This window comes from Alosa alosa, chromosome 4 (assembly GCF_017589495.1).
Source record: "Alosa alosa isolate M-15738 ecotype Scorff River chromosome 4, AALO_Geno_1.1, whole genome shotgun sequence".
In the NCBI taxonomy this organism is placed as follows: domain Eukaryota; kingdom Metazoa; phylum Chordata; class Actinopteri; order Clupeiformes; family Clupeidae; genus Alosa; species Alosa alosa.
Window position 1 is genome coordinate 36727130 of NC_063192.1, and position 16387 is coordinate 36743516.

Below are 16387 nucleotides of genomic sequence, written 5' to 3' on the forward strand. Positions count from 1 at the left end.
CGCCATGCTCTGCCTTAGGTTGCCCCTGCTGGCCAATGGGGTCGTACCCGTCCTCGAGCACTGACCGCGCCACACACCTGCCACACCACTAGGCGGGCCAGGTCTGACGTGCGGTAAATTGGGGTGAGGTGATCACTTCTAGTAGCAAGCTTTGGTTACATCTATCCAGGTTTGGATGGCCTTGCAGTTGAGGGCTAAACCTCCACAAAATCTAAGTTACCGTTTATGAATAGCGAAGCACTAAGATATAAAATTGAATCAAGATTACTTAAGGCGACTCATTCGTATCAGGTCACAGCCCATAACATCCTTTGACTCTGTCACCTGGGCGTGCAGGCATGTGTCTTGTGAGTTACCTGTCAGTGTTGTGTATGTGAGTGTACGTCAGTGTGTGTATAGAGATGGGTGACTCGCAGGACCCCACCTCTACTCGCACATATCCGGGAGAGGAAACTCCGGGGGAGGAAACTCCTGCCCCTGTTTCCGCTCCTGCTCCCGCATCCGAGCGAGGAAGTCGCTCTCCATTATACGACCCTCGTTGAACTCGTCTTCCATTATTCGTTCCACACTAGTTTGCACTAAAAGAATTCTCTCACTCGCATCTTCCTCGTCCCAGGGCATCCTTACATTTTGGACCACTAGTTGTCTAGCGACCACCTTGGAGCAAACCTTACCACAACATTGAGTAATACAGCAAAACATTCCTACCACTAAGGCTGCTCCTAGCAACAACTTTCCCAGAAATGCTACAATCTTACCCCCCCATGACCCAAAGGTGTCCGTTAGCCACTGGGTTACGGGGGCGAAAATATCCGGGATTCCAGCAAATGACGGTCCCTTTCCAGAGTTCTCGTGGGCCTCCCTGTTGACGGCCTTGAGCCTGTTCATCGCGTTTGTGAAATCATTCATGTTCTCGTCTTCACCTGGGACGTACGTACAGCACGAGTCTGTTCCGACGATTGCGCACACTCCACCTTCTTTTGCCAGTATCCAGTCCACTGCTATCCTGGTTTCCATTGCCATTTTTGTGGTGGCGTTCAACCTTCTGTCAAATGCGTTGAACGCGTCCATGGTGGCATTCATGAACCGTAGGGCGTTGTAGTGGATGTAGTTGATCCATTGAACATTCTTGGCGATGCCTACGGATGCTCCGTAGAAGGGGATGGCGGCTTCAAACCCGGCGAGTACCTCGTCCCGTGCTTTGAATTGTTTCGGGACGTTGTGGGGTTGTCCGAATACGTCCATATACACTCCATCGTCGGCGTCCCTTCGACTTCTTTTCAGATTCCCTTTTACGGGTGTCTGCTGGTTGTCCCCTGGGCCGGTCGAGTTCAATGTTGAGTTACGTTCTGACCAAGGGACTATGTAGGTTTGCTGGGCCAAAGTGACCCTGGCACACTTTCCTCTCCAGTACTTTGGAAGGGTGTTTCGCAGTCCCCATCGTCTTCCACAGGCCCACCAAAAATCTGCCAGCGGAATGTCCTGTTCGTATATCCAATTTACACTTAGCATCGTGGTGTTTGCTTCGACTCCAATCTCCTCCCCGTGGTTGCTTCTCTCTACCAGGCGAAACGAGAGGCTGTTGGATTCGTGGACCCATTTCGCTGCGCAGTGTCCTTCAAAGGCTCCTACATCCGTCGTGCCCCCCTTGACTGTGTTTTCGGTGGGGTGTACTTCAAAACATTCAAACCCTACGTCTTCTGGTATTTCATAAAGGCGGTGGGTTTTCCTTGCTACCCTGGTTCCCATTCCTGGGTAGTCTCTTCTACATCTTGCCTCATTTTCTTGGGTTCCGTGCGCTCTTTTTCCCTTTTTTAGTTCTGCATATAAGGGGCCTATACTAGTCCACCCCTTTACGTAACTCCTCACTCCCCAATCGCACAAGACATCCAAACGGAGACAGCTTATCCTCTTTGTATTGCCTTCCTGATTCTCGGTGTACCGCGTCCCCCTCTCCAGTTCCTGGTGCTGGTAGGATGGTTAGCTTTGGTTTTACGGCCGAGCACACATAGCACCCTCCGTCTGGTCGTACTGTCTTTGCTGTGTATTTGGCCCATTGCATCCATGAATTGTCCTCCCATGCCTCTAGAGCGCTTGTTGATCTCTTTCTTCTTTTCTTGGCCTGAGTCCCATCAGTCTGGTTCTTTGACAGGCTTTCTGGAAGTGTGCTTGTACTATTTACATTTTCGCTCTCATTCTTGCTTTGAGTCGTTGCATTGTCCGGCACCGGGATGTACTCGTTACTTCCCGATGCTTCCGGCTCTGGCGTGTATATTTCTTTTCCTGATTCCCCTATGTACAGAATATTGTCCGTGTCTAGGGCACTGTCGTCGAGCAGCTCCTCTCCGTCCTCTTGCAGAGCGTCATTGGGGGTGGCAGTCTGCACCCCCTCCGTCGCTTTCGTCGTCCTCTGGGAAGCTCCGGAGAGGCCAGTCAAGGGCCTCTTCGAAGCCCCCAGTCCAGTGGGCATCGGGGGAGTATTCGTCCAGGCCGATCCCTTGGAGTATTTGTCTTGTCTCTTGGCTGGTCCCTGGGCGGTCGTCCCCGAAGTGGGGGCCGCCCGTGGTGTGCCCTGAGTCCGTCGGCCTCTCCACAGGCTCCGCAGAAAGCTGCGAGCCCTGTCGAGGAGGTGTCCGGGGGGGAGGCGTAAGGACAGCGGGTAGCCTGAGCGCGTCGAGGGCCTCGGCAATTTCTGCGGCGGATGACTGTGCTCCAGCCTGGTCGTCAGCAGGGGCGTCGGCTGGGTATGGGTAATCCCAGTCGGCGTAGAAGTCCCCAAAGTCGATGGTGTCGTTCCCTTGCTGGTGTGGTGGTGGCGGTGGCGGTGCTTCTTCTTCCGGCCTCGGCGTTTCTTCGGCGTTGCTCCCCGTGAGGTCGGGTGTGGTCGCGGCCCGAGAGTGGGCTGTGGGGTCAGCTGATGGATCACCGCTGGTTGAGGCGGTGACAGGTCGGGATACTTGGGATTCGGGAGTGGTTCCCACCTCAGGTGGATGTCGCCTTCCCCTCCTCGAGCCTGGCTCGGCTCCAGCATCACCAGCACCTGTAGGCACAGATAGGGGAGGGAAAACAGCAGGCACCCTAGGTACATTCCGCCCAGGGTCATCAGCAGGAGCCGGCAGTACCCTCCGCCCCGTACTCCTACGCGTACTTGGTCCTTCCCTGTGTTCCCCACCACCATCATCCTCCCCGGGGGAGTCTGGTGGGGGCCTTGGCGGGCCCTGGTCCCCGTCATCGTCCTCCGACTCCTCCGGACCTCTTGCTCCTTCTGGTGGCACCGCCCTGTAACAAGAGTTAAGGTGATACCACAAATCTGATCCTTGCACTCTTACCGCCCGGGGGGTAGCCTGGGTTATTCTGTAGGGCCCTTCTGCCCTGGGGTCGAGACACGATCTCTTAAACACCCTCAGGTACACCCAGTCTCCCACTTGGATCGGTCCGGGCTCAGTCCTTCGCTCCCGAGCTCTCTCTCTTCTCTTCTGCTCGTTGAAAACTGCCCTGTGGACTTGAGAAAGTTGTTTAATATAACTGCTTACCTCCTGTTCTAGAATTTCCAGCGGAGGTCTCTGATCCCCTCTGAACCGTGGTGTGGGCATTGCCCGCCCCGTTACCATTTCGTGCGGGGTCAGATGCGTGGTTCGATTTTTTTCACAACGCATTTTCATCAGCGCGATCGGTAGCGCGTCAACCCAATTTAAGTTTGGTAGATTTGGATCGTCGTGCGCGCTTCGGACGATCTTTGCAATCTTGTTTTTCAGCGTTCCGTTCGCCCTTTCAACCATCCCCTGAGACTGCGGGTGGTAAACACAACCAAACCGAGTCTTGATGCACAGCGCCTGTGCAATCTTTTTCCACGTGTTGGCCGTAAACGCTCGGCCATTGTCGCTACTGATTATTTCTGGGATCCCAAACCTGGGTATCACTTCCCTTGCTAGGAATCGGATCACCGTTTTTTCATCCTGCCCTCGGCTTGGACAGGCTTCTACCCACCGTGAGTAGCGGCATATTATCACCAGTACGTGTTTGTACGTGTTCACCGTTCGACCCATGTCAATGTAGTCCATTACCAGGTGTTTGAACGGTCCCTCTGGGAGTGGCACGTGTCCCAGGGGCCGTGGTCCTATGCCTATTGTTATGTTGTTTCTGTAATTGTGTGTGGCACAGGTGTGGCAATTTCTTAGCACGTAATTGATACGATCTTGAAGGTATGGGGCCCAGAACCCTTTGTCAAGTATCTGCCGCTTGACCTCCCCCCTTGCGCAATGATCCACATCATGCGCATCATGAATGAGGAGATCAAGGAGCCCACTTGGGGCCACCACCCTTCCATCATGACTCCTCCACACCCCATTCCTGCCTTTCGACGCACCCCTCTCTTCCCATAGCAATGTTTCGGCCTGCGGTGCCGCATTCTGTGCGTCTTTGATAGCGCTAAGCGTGAGCATGGGATCCACAATTCTAAGCGTTCGTCCGTCAGGCAAGGTTCGGACCACTGGGGCTTGTATTACTGTGTCGGTTGCCGTGAAAAAATGATCAATTACGCCTGGCGAGTACCTGGCCTCACAGGGCTTGTCCCAGCACTCGGGGCAACTGGCCCTTTGGCATAGCGCGCAACAGACGGGATCCACCTGGTGCTCGTGGTCGTCATCACACCATTGGGAGCACCACCTACATGTGTTGTAAGGGTAGGGGCATTTTGTAGGGCAGGGCACGCTGTGCACCGCCCTTTTTAGCAGTATTTTATGTGGCTCGTTATCCTGTGGAGATTTAGGGGCGGCATTTGACTTCCTAGCCTCCAACGCCGCTTCCTTTGCTGCCTCATCTGCCTGCGCGTTCCCTAGAGTAATGTAGTCCTGTCCCTTACAGTGTGCTTTGCACTTGCATATTGCCAGCGTTTTTGGACGCATCATCGCTGCTAACAACAACTGGATCTGCTCCAGATGCTGGATGGGGCTCCCATCCGATTTCTTGAACCCTCTCTGTTTCCACTGAGCGCCATGCACATGGCAGACGTTGTGGGCATAGGCGCTATCTGTGTGCACGGTTGCATCCTGTCCCTCCGCTAGAGAGCATGCTGCTGTCAGTGCCTTTAATTCAGCTAGTTGCGCTGAACATGGTTGTGTGCATGGCTCACTCATAATTGTCACAAACGTTTCTGGACCTGTCATCTGTACTACGCTAAACCCTGCATGCGTCTTGTTGTCATAGTTATGGCTAGAGCCGTCCACAAAGTAGGTGATTCCCTGTCCTAATGGCTCGCTCTGCAGGTCTTCCCTCAGCTTGGAGAAGGCGATTGAATCAATACGCAGTCATGTGGCTCGCCCTCATATTCAAGTGGGATGAGATCCGCCGGGTTTCCTGCTGTGTCACATGCCTTTATAGTGACATCTGGGCAGAGTGACAGATTGTAATACCTCAATTGCCTCTGAGGCGTCACACAGAATTTTCCTTGTTCCACCAACTGCGCTATTGCGTGACTGGTGTGTATCACCACTGGCCATCCCATGGTGATGTTGGAGGCTTTGACGTATGCCGAATATACTGCTTCAAGACCCTGGAAGCATGGTGGGTAGCCCTGGGCCACCGCGTCCAGCTTTGAGCTGTAGTAGGCAATCGCCTGTTTGCCGCGTCCATGGCACTGTGTTTGTGCCACGATTGCGGTCATGTATGCGTCTTTTCCTGTTTCTTTTCTGACCGACACGTACAGATAGAAGGGTCTTCCGTAGTCCGGCAGGGCAAGTGCTGGTGCTTGCTGTAATTCTCCTTTAATGCGTTCAAATGCCTCATTTCCATCCACTGTCCATGTGAGGCGGTTCCTCAGGTGGCTGGTTCCCGCCTGCACGATCATGGCTCGTAGTGGGGCTATCTTTTGTTCATAGCACTCCACCCAGTCGCTGCTGAAACCTATGAGTCCAATGAACGACATCATTTGCTTCACCGTGTTCGGCTTTGGTGCTTTGGCAATTGCTTCAATGTGTTCTGGGGCGATGCCCTTGTGCCCATGTGAAATCCGGCGACCTAAGTAGATCACCTGGGGCTGTGCAAATTGTAGCTTTTTCCTTGATGCTTTGTACCCCCCTTTGGCCAGAACAGTCAGCACGTGGACTGTATCCCTTTCACACGTTTCCCTGTCTGGTGAGCATACTAAGACGTCGTCAACATACTGTAGAATCGTGCTCTGGCATTCGATGTGCTTCAAGTCCTCCTTGAGCGCCTGGTTGAAGATGTGTGGCGAGTGCTTGAATCCTTGTGGGAGTCTTGTGTATTGGAACGTCTTGCCCTGATACTTGAATGCAAAAAACTCTCTACTTGCGGGGGCCACCCGTATTGTGAAAAATGCTTGAACCAGATCAATGGCGGAGAACGTTGTTGCACTTGCTGGGATGTTGGTCATTAGTACGTTAGCATGTGGGACGTCCGCTGGATAGTCCTCAATGCGTTCATTGACGGGTCTGAGGTCCTGGACCATTCTCCATCGTACTCCGTCTGCCTTCAGTACGGGGAATATGGGTGTGTTGCATCTCGCGCTTGGGACCTCCTCTAAGACTCCTGCTCCCAGGAGGTCTTCAATTGTCCCTCTTATCCCTTCGGCTGCTTCCGCCGAAATGGGGTACTGTGGCTGGAAAGGCAGCGTCGCTCCTGGTTTTAACCTGAACTCCACAGGGCTTGCTGACCTGACCAGTCCTATGTCACCATCTCCTTGTGACCATACCACAGGCGGCACTTTTCTCAATATTCTCTCTGCCCGTTCGGCGTCTGTTTCTGTTGCCTCTTGCAGCATCATTATCTTCCAGGGGGTCGATCCCGGCCCCCCTGTCTTTTTGTCTGTTTCGCCGTCTATGTAGTACTTCTTATACTCATCCCATTCTGGGTCGGACTTGTTGAGGGGCACATGGTTCTCTTTATCCCAGCATCGATATCCTGCTCCTCCCAGCAGGCCATACATGCAGTATGGGTTGCCATAGGGGCACCCTTTGACGTAGGGTATGTCATGAACCTCCTCCGGGGCCGTCGGTGGGCCTTCTGCCCTCTTTTTGGGGCACCATGACAGATGTCGCATGTACGTGCTCCATTCCGCGTCTTCTTTGCTGAACGGTACGTGTCTCGTTTTGTCCCAGCATCGGCGCCCCGCTCCTGGGAATAGGCGGTAGAGGCAGAATTGGTTCCCATACGGACATCCTTTGACGTATGGTATCTCCTCTTTCTCCTGTGGTTCCGTGTCCATGATTTCAATTACCTGTGGGACTCCCCACACGGTGACCGGGTTGTCCAATTTTATCCTGAACAATGGCTCTCCTCCTCTACCGACAGCCGTTTGGAGCCGATCATTTCCTGTGTCTTTCCATTTGACGCACGAAGCCTTGCCCATCACTGGGCCCATTTCCCTTGCTCTGTGACCTCTGGCCACTCTTAGAGTAATATGTGGCCCGGTTCCAGGCACGTTGAAGATTGAGTATAGATTCCATTCTTTCGCAAATTTCACCTCAGCGGCCACTCCTTCCTTGGCCACCACCAGTGAGTGTATGTCGAGTGGGATGCGTCCCCACTTACTCACTTCCTTATACCATCTTTCCTCCTTGTCCCTGCTCGGCGTTTGGTCGAATTGTATCGTACAATGAAAAGGGCATCTTGGCGTCCTCAGTCGAGCATGAAGACTGTTTATTTGAAAAGCATACTCGTTGTAGATCACTCTTTCTATGTTTGGTTCCAATTGTCCAATCCAGTAGACCTGGTGAGTTTCAGTTTGAGATGGGGCACTTGTCATTAGGGCCATTAGGGCCATTTGGGTTGCCAGCCCTGTTATCTGTACTCCTGTTGGGGAACACTCAATTTGGAGTCTTAGGTTGCACAGCGCGTCCCGTCCCAATAGGTTGACGGGCGTGTGTTCTGCTATTAAGACTGGTATCCTGATTTCCTTGTCTTCTATTTGGATTGATACTGGAGCCGTCATTGGAATTAGCTGCGTTTTTCCCGAAAAACCCACTGTCTTCATAAACTTTCCTGAAGATCTGGGGAGGTGTTGGGCATCTTTTGGGTGAAGACAAGTATACGTTGCCCCTGTATCCACTAAACATTTGACTTCCATGCCCTCGATTAGAACCTGCAGCATTGGTTCTGCGTCAGCCCCCCTGGTCAGGGCGGGGAACTGACCCTCCCCTGGGTTTTCTGGGCCTCGTCAATTCCAGTTTCCCCCGTAAGGGGAGACTGGGCCAGAGGGTGCCTGCATTTGCTGTGGGGCTCTCCCTTGTTGGGGAGCATAATTTCCTCCTTGTATTTGCCCTTGATTTGCCTGTCCTCCTTGGTTGCTCTGGCCTCCGGTTTTTGTCGGGCAATCCCTGGAGATATGTCCCGTTCCTCCACACATCCAACATTGAATGCTGTTTCCTTGACTCTGCTGGCCTTGGTATTGTCCTCTTCCATAGCCTCCTCTGCCTTGTCCTCCTCTTCCCTGGCGGAATCCTCCTCTGCCTCTTGGCTGATACCATTGTTGTCTCTGTTGCTGTTGTTGCGGGGGTCCATAGGGCGCTTGCTGCCATGTTTGCATCATGGGCTGTATAGGTTGTGGTTGCATCATCACTGGTTGTTGCACCATAGGTTGCTGCATTATTGGTTGCTGTACCACTGGGGGTTGTGGCTGCGTGGCAGGAGCTGTAGCAGGCATTACCGGGAGCTTGGGTGGCTGCCTTCTTTGCTCCCTTTGCCTCCTGGAGTTGCACGTGAGTCAACTTCCTTATAGCCTCCCTCTCCTGTTGCTCTTCCTTGTCTTTCCCTTGTCTGTACAGGGTCACATGGTGTACCACCGCCAGTCTGAATTCTTCTTTTGGCATGGCCGCCAAGCGCCAGTCGCTTTCCAGCTGCGTCCTGACTTCTTTTGGTAGGGCGTCCATGACTGCTCTTCTGAACTGCATGGTGAGGGGACCTGAGTCTTCTGGTCTTTGTTCCATCCTTATCGTCCATTCCTGCGCTGCCTTTTCGACGAAGGCTGCGGGATTATCACTGTCCTTGAGTTTCTCTATCCAGACGGACGAGGGACTGTACTGGTTGGGATAAGCCTCCCTTAAGGCCTTCCACACTCTGTTCCGGTAGCCGTCGAAGCACAGGGCGTCCATGCTGGCATCCATTAATCGCTCTAGTTTTACTCTCTCCAGTACAGCCTCTGTATCAGCCTTCCCCAATATCAGGCCGAGCAGATATTTATATCTCCTACGGGCCAGGTTTCGGCCTTGTGTTTCTGATTCCAGCCGACTTATCCATCTGCCCGCTCCCTCATGTAGGACAGGAAGTCGTGAAATGAGACCATTCACGTCTGAGTGAGTCCACGGCTGGTAGTGGGCCGTTTGGTTTTTTGTTATTAGTGGTGCCATCACGACCGTTTCTTCTTCATCCGATTCCTCTGGGATGGTTCTCATTCTCTCTTTCTCTTTCCGTGCCCTCTCTCTTTCTTTCTTTCCCTCTTTTTCCAGCTTTTCCAGCTCCTTCTTGTTTTCCTTTAGGCCTTTCTTGACTCCCCCTTCAATCTCGTTGAGTCCCTTTCGCACTCCCTTTCTGATCTCGTCCAGGCCTTTCTCTACTCCTTTCTTCACCCTGCTGATTCCAAACAGTCCTGTGGCGAGCACACTGGGTGGGATCATCATTGGGAGCATTCCGGCCTGCTCTTTACATGCCTCTGTTCGTTGCCGGTGGGTCCTCACACCCTTTCTCCTTTAAACGATTTTCCGCAGCCGGGACACACTGTGGGGTCCGCTTCTTTCGGGGCCGGTGGCAGTTCTCTCTGAACTTGCTCTGCGAGGAACTGTTCTATGACACCCATTCCTACCTCCTCGTCTCCCGCCGACTCATATTCCTCTCCTGAGCCGGCCTGGCTGTCCGCCCCGTCCGCGTCTTCCTCCTCTTCGCCCGCCATTGAGTTTGGACTGCAGGTCAGTTTGAAGGTTAGTCGGCGGGTCCCCCTTCCGTCGGAGGACTCTCGTCTGGGTCTTTGGCGGCTTTCCCTTTCCCTATTCTCTTGTTTTCTGAACCTTCCTTCTCTTTCTTCTTGCGCTCCCATGGCCTCCATTCTTTTTAGGACTTCTGTCATTTCTCTTCCCAGGCTCTCGCAGCATTTTCTGCCAGCTTTTTTATACTCGACATGCTCTGGCGTGCTTCCTGGGCCTGCCCCTTTGTCTCCCCACTTCTCCATTTCTGTTATTTCCTCCAGAATCTCGTCGGCCAGTTCTACCTCCTTTGATCCGATCTTTCTAGCAGCTTTCAACTCTTTCAGACCCCTTTCCACTCTCTTCATCCTTTTCTCATTCCATTCTTCCATCCTTTGCTCCTCTCTTCTTTTGATTCGGCATCTTTCTTCTGCCTGCCTAACGGCCTTTTCCACTTCCTTCCAGCATATCTGGATGTACTCCTCGAGCTTCCGCCATGTCTCTCTGCACCCGTCCTTCACCGGTTCCTTGTCCACCTGTGACCTTACCCAGGCCAGGGTTTTCAGGGCCTCTCTATCTTGGGCTTCTTTCTCTTCCTCCCCTATGGCCCTTTCCCACTTTTTCATGACTGTCTCCAGGTGGTCCCACAGCTTCCCATACCATTGTCTCTGTTCCTCTTCTCCCTCCCCAGGGGCTTGCTCCTTCCTTTGGCCTGGAAGGCATAGGGGTTCGCTTCCTCCAGCTTCTGGATCCCCCGCACCCGTCCTCTGGCTTTCCCAACCGGGCTCTGGGGGACTGGTTACCGGAGATCCATCCGTCTCCCAATGACCTTTCATGCTTGCGTAGAAGTCACTTACCGCCTGCTCTTCTAATCCTCTTGCAGCTTCTTCTTCCTCAGCCCACCCCTGTCCTTCACTCGGCTCTGTTCTTCCCAGAAGGCGTTCTGGGAGCGCTTCCCTGGTGGGGGATGACGGTGGCGATGACTGTGCGGACATCGGCTGAGATGTCGATAGTCTCGGCTGGAGGTTGGCCTGCTCCCACCTTATTCTTTTTACTTCCCTCAGCACTTCCGCGCAGGTCCCTTCCAGTGTGATTCCCTTCACTACTAGCGGGGCCTGCACTGCCAGGTGCCCCGTTGGGGCTTGTGATCCGTACACCGGTGCTTGTATTGCCAGGGCCCGTGGGTCCCTTTCTTCCAGGCGCCGGATTATCTCCCGCACGTTGTCCTCCTCTCGCGGCACCTCTGGGTACAGCTTGTCCTTTTCCCTGTATGGGGGAGGGCGTGGCTCCTCCATGGGTGGAGCTCCTGGCTCTGCTGCTTGGGTCAGGGTGTCCAGCTCTCTCTTTGTGGGCTGTAATTGGGGGCACTTCTCTGTGGTGGGCGTTGTTGGCGGCGTGTCGTTCTGATCCGCCCTCTGCCTTTTCTTTCTCTCAGATATTTTTGCGAAGGCCTCCAGAGTGTTCAATTCCTTCTCTCTTTTTTCCTGCCTCCGTGTGCCTTTGTCATAGCCCTTGTAATTCATGATTTTTTCCCTCATTTGGGCAATTATTGTCGGGTTGAGTGACCCTTCTTTTGGCCATGCTGTGTGGTCTCCTTTGTATCTTAGGAACCACTTATGGTTGATGCTCTTTACGTCTTTCTCAGCAATGGCATTCTCCCTTACTACTTCCTCCAGGGGTGTCATTACTCTAGTTGCCATTTTTTTTTTTAGAGGTAGTACAGCTCGTCCTCGTCCCCTGAGTCTGTGCAGAACATGCGATAGTCCCTCTTGTATTGTCTTTCCCTCTCCCTCTTGTACCTATTCTGGTTCCCTTCTTCCCAGTCCTGTCGAAGGTCGCCCACTAGGTATAGTACTGAATTTTTCACGTCGCCCCACTCTTTGAGGACAGTGTTCAGTTTGCCTCTCCTTTCTTCAAATGTTCTCCCCTTATCGTTCACTGCGCTTATGCTCCACCCGCTACCCTCGTGCTCAGAGATTCTTATTGTCCACTTTTCTTTTATCTCCAGGTCACCCGATGTAGCTCCTCCTTCACTCCCGGCTGCTTGGGGCCGTGGTTCCTCCTGCTTCCTTACTGGCAGGCTATTAGGGGTTAGTCCCCTTAACAGCGAGAGCGTTGCTTTTAGGTCTATGTCGTCTCGATATTTACACCTATACGGGAGTTTGCACTCAAAAGGGACTTTACCCACGTATCCCACGTATTCTTGGCCTTCTCCGTCTCTAACGCTTACCTCCCAGTCGTGTTCGTCGTATTCGACGATATCTATGGCCCAGAGCACGTTCTGTTGTCCCTGTTCCATATACTTCCTAGAATCCTTTCTGTCTTTCTCCAAGGAGCTCTTAATTCCCTGCCAGTCTGATGTGTTACTTTCTTTTCAGATGTCAGCGTCTTTGGGGACGGGGTAGACTTTATTGCCCCAGAGGGACTTGAAGTAGTCCTTTTCAAACTCCCTGTCTTCTTCTTCCCTCCGATTGCGCCTGAGGGAGTCCCTTTGTCTTGCCTCTCTCTCTCCCTCTGGCACCTGTTCTGGTCCTTCTCTTCCCAGTCCAGTCGGAGGTCGCTTACCGTATATAATATAGTGTCCCTTACCTCTCCCCAATCTTCAAGGACAGTATTTAGTTCAGCCCTTCCTCCTTCGAGCACCTCTCCTTTATCGTTTGTGGCACTCACGTTCCACCCTCTATTTCCGCTTTCAGCGACCTTTATTGTCCACGTCTCTTTTATTTCTAAGCTGCCGGATGTGGCTCCCTCTTTGCTCCCAGCCGCTTGGGGCTGTGCTCCCTCTGGTTCTTCCTGCGGCAGGTCAAAGGGGGTCAGCTCAGACACCAGGGGAAGTGCTGCCTCCTCGTCTATTTCGTCCCGATTTCTGCACCTAAAAGGAAATCTGCACCCAAAGGGGAACCGCCCTACGTACCCCACTTGTTCCTGACCCTCTCGGTCTCGGATGCTTATTTCCCAATCGTGTTCGCCGTACTCAGTGATACCTATGGTCCAGATCACGTTTTGTTGTTGATGGTTCATACACTTTCACCGTTTCTCCTGGACCTGCCTAATGGGTTTCTGAGCTTTGTTAATCTGATGTATCGCTATCGTCACTCCTCGTGTCCATAGGTGTTCCTAACTCTAACGGGTAAGCTCTCCCTATCAGGTATTCTACTTTCTCCAGTAGCTCTGTGTAACTATGGCACTGATACGCTCCGTTCACGAGACCCTCTCGGTTTCTTGTGAATATGCACCACTTATTATCCTGTAGTTGAATGAACGTGATATGCCACTTACTTTCTAAGTTCATTCGCTATTTGTGGGCGTTACTCTGTTTATTCTCTCTCGCCCCCTGCTTTTGCTTTAGTATTATAACTATCCTTCCTATCTTACCAATGTTATTGTATCAGTGGGGGCTTTGAGTTTTTATCTTTTCCTTTTTAATAATACCTCTTCACTCAAGATTACCTTTTAACCTTTTATTTTGCTTTTACAAAGTACATTTATTGGCTTTATTTTCTCTTTATTTTATTGAAGCAGGTACAACACTTTCAATTTAGGCAAAGTTTAGCGGATTACAAGTTTTTTTTATGCATTTATTGTGGAGTTTATTCAGCTCAAGCAGTTGCTATAGAGGCCTCGCAGTAGTACCTCCCCTTTCACTAGCTTCCTATCTATAATCTCTATTTGTCCTTCTCCTTCTTGCAGCTGGGGAGTCCCTCTCAAACTTGCGCTTCCTTCCCTCAGGTGGGGCAAAGAGCTGGTCAACCACTGGCCTTGTGTTCACCCCTACAAACTTTCCTACCTGCTCTATTACTGTCTGCAGTGCCAATGGTGCTACGCTGGTGCCTAGTCTTGAGTGGGTTCCTCCGTATTTGTCAAGGTGGTCAACATGAACTGAATATTTATCCCTAGTGCTCCTTCCCTTGTTCCAGAACACTGACACTGATAAGGACTCTCTCATAAAACTGGCCAGCCTACCTCTATCTCGGCCAACTATTCCTCTCAGCACCTGTTCTGTATCCCGCACTGGCTGGGGCTCAGTCGGGCCGTGAACCTCCTCCTGCTGGGGCACAGTTGGACTGTAGCTTGAGCTAGACTGGGGGTTGGTCGGGCTATAGCTTGTAGAGGGCGGTGGGCTATATCGGGGGATGGCTGGGCTGTTAACTATACGGAATGGACTCTGAATTAGCTGGTGGGATACGGTGTCACCTGGATAGGGAGTTGGGGCTCTCACTAGACCCCCTTGACCTGACTCCTGGCGCCCCTCCTCCTCTGACCCTAGGCTACTGTAGCCTGTTTCTGGTGGGGCACTTACTTCCCCTGGTCCAATGTCTGCTTCTTCCTCTCTCACGCTACTGTTTGGAGTGAATTCTTCTGGAGAGTCTGTGTCAGGCTCTTCCTCGCTTGACTCATCAGAGATTTCAAAGCGGTAGAGGACTTTTCCTAGGGTCTCTGGCCTATGGTCTCTCACAATCCTAAGCTTGGGCACCGCTACTCTAACAGAGGGCTCAGGGGGGTCCTCTGCAAAAGCCTCCAACAACTGCAACAATCTCCTTATGTTCAGACTATGGTTGCTGTGCAACCTTCTTATGAATATTGCAGCCGCGACTTCTATTATGTGAGTTTGACGTCCGTCTGTCAGCGTGGCGATCCTCCTTCCCTCGCCGAACTCCTCTACCTCAAATTTGTATGTGCGCTTGTCTTGCATCTATTGTGGGCCCATGCCCAGGCAGCAAAGGAAAACACAACGGCGCACACTCAGTTTTTACAGAAACAACAGTAGACTATAATAAAATATATTTTGTTCATCACCCCTTGCTCAGGGCAATTTTACACATTTAACTTACAGCTAATATTGCAGTTTACCTATTACCCCGTTCTTTCTTCCCGAAACACATATATTTAGGACAGCCCGTGCTTCCTTTACACAAAATACTATTTTAGTTTTCTCCTTGAAAACTCGATTTCCTCCTTGGAAATTAAAACACTATTTTAGTTTTCTCCTTGAAAACTAGATTTCCTCCTTGGAAATTAAAACACTATTTTAGTTTTCTCCTTGAAAACTAGATTTCCTCCTTGGAAATTACTATATGGCCATTTAACTCAGTTTTCTCCTTGAAAACTATTTTTAACCGGTTTTTCAAAATCACAAAACGCTTTTTAAGATCAACAGTACAACCCAATCTCTGTCTCGTGTCTCCACTATCCTTTTGAGGATTCAGGTTAGCACCCCTTCCCGGCCTACCCACCGACTCCCACAGTACAGCTCTCCCTAATAATAAGCAAAGATGCTTACCTTTTTGGGCCCGGAGAGCTGCACTGGAGAAGTCTGCTTCACCCGGGACGGAACTGCTTCCCTTGTTGAATCCTTTCAAATCTCGGTAGAACCTCCAGATCTGTGGTGGAAAATTATCCACTTCCCAAAACCTCCAATCCAACTAGCACTCTGATGTCAAAGACCCGAAGGAGAACACCAAGACGAGAGAAGCTGGAGACTGTTGATCCTTTATTCACCGTATTGCAGTGATAATACAATCCAAACAGCGTCAGGACTGGACCGTCAGGCAATAGAGTGATGAGTGGCAGCTGCTACCCCGATGAGATCTGATCTGAATGTGCCTGAGCTCTCTCTTTTATGCTCTCAGGGGCCTGGAAGGCGTTCCTATCCCCAGGAACGTCACCAGGCCCCTTCTAGCCAATCAGAACGTTTTGGGACCTGAGATATTGGTGGAAACTCCTCCTCATATAAACATTAAAAAATGTGTGTTGTTAGGCAGAATTCATGTATCCAGGTTCTATGTGTATTGTCATGCCCGGACATGTCCAGACATGTCCACTGGTAAAACATCTTTCTCTCCCAGGCCCTGTCTTGTTTACCTCCACTCTTAGCCTTTGACCGTCCAGTCTCATGACTTCCAGTAAATGTTTAAGCGTTATTAATAACATGCCTAGGCATGCCCAGACAAAGTCACCCCATGTTTCAGATGTGTCCCATAAAAAAGTAAATGTCAAATAGGTACAGATAATCTGTATTAATCTCATCATTGCCAATGGATTTCTGTGTAAAATATTGTTTATCTTGTAAAATGTTGTCCATCTTCTTTCTGTTCACAGACAACAGAGACAAATTCTCTAATACCAAGGTCAATGCATTTGACTGCTGTCCAGCCCTGGTTGCCACTGAAAACTTTATGCATCTTGGACTGGAAGATGGTGTGCTAGTAAGGAAGCTAGCTACTACCACTTTTGCCACCACAACTTACTGCACAACTCTACCACTCATTTCCTCCGCCATGATCCAGAAACCACCATGGTTTCTTTCTGGGCCAGAAGACTTTGCAAACACATAAGCAATAAAATGATCATGCATTACAAATTTAGCCATGTTAGACTGGTAAGTTGTTGGCTTGTATGCTGGGTGTCCAGTAAACAATTTCAAGCTTAGAGGGCAAATTCTCTCACCTAGGAGGGTAAACAACTTTTTGTTTTTC

General features: G+C 51.2%; 1 protein-coding gene across 2 annotated transcripts; it reads right to left on the reverse strand.

The window, feature by feature from the left end:
* Positions 1–1370: 1370 nt before the first annotated feature.
* LOC125294038 (putative uncharacterized protein DDB_G0290521) lies at positions 1371–15410 on the reverse strand. Of its 2 annotated transcripts, none has more exons than XM_048242394.1 (2): positions 15193–15410; positions 1371–3279 (listed from the first exon to the last, which is right to left on the reverse strand). In XM_048242394.1, exon 2 carries the CDS (start codon positions 3230–3232, stop codon positions 1841–1843), a length of 1392 nt encoding a protein of 463 aa, XP_048098351.1. In that variant the 5' UTR covers positions 3233–3279; positions 15193–15410; the 3' UTR covers positions 1371–1840. The 2 variants fall into 2 exon arrangements, 1 of the variants encoding a protein (XP_048098351.1); XR_007193471.1 differs by lacking the exon at positions 1371–3279 and adding an exon at positions 14468–14604.
* Between the last annotated feature and the right edge of the window lie 977 nt (positions 15411–16387).

What these genes read in the sequence shown, in the direction of transcription:
- LOC125294038 (XM_048242394.1), bottom strand. Translation starts at nt 3,232, where the DNA reads ATGACGGGGACCAGGGCCCGCCAAGGCCCCCACCAGACTCCCCCGGGG.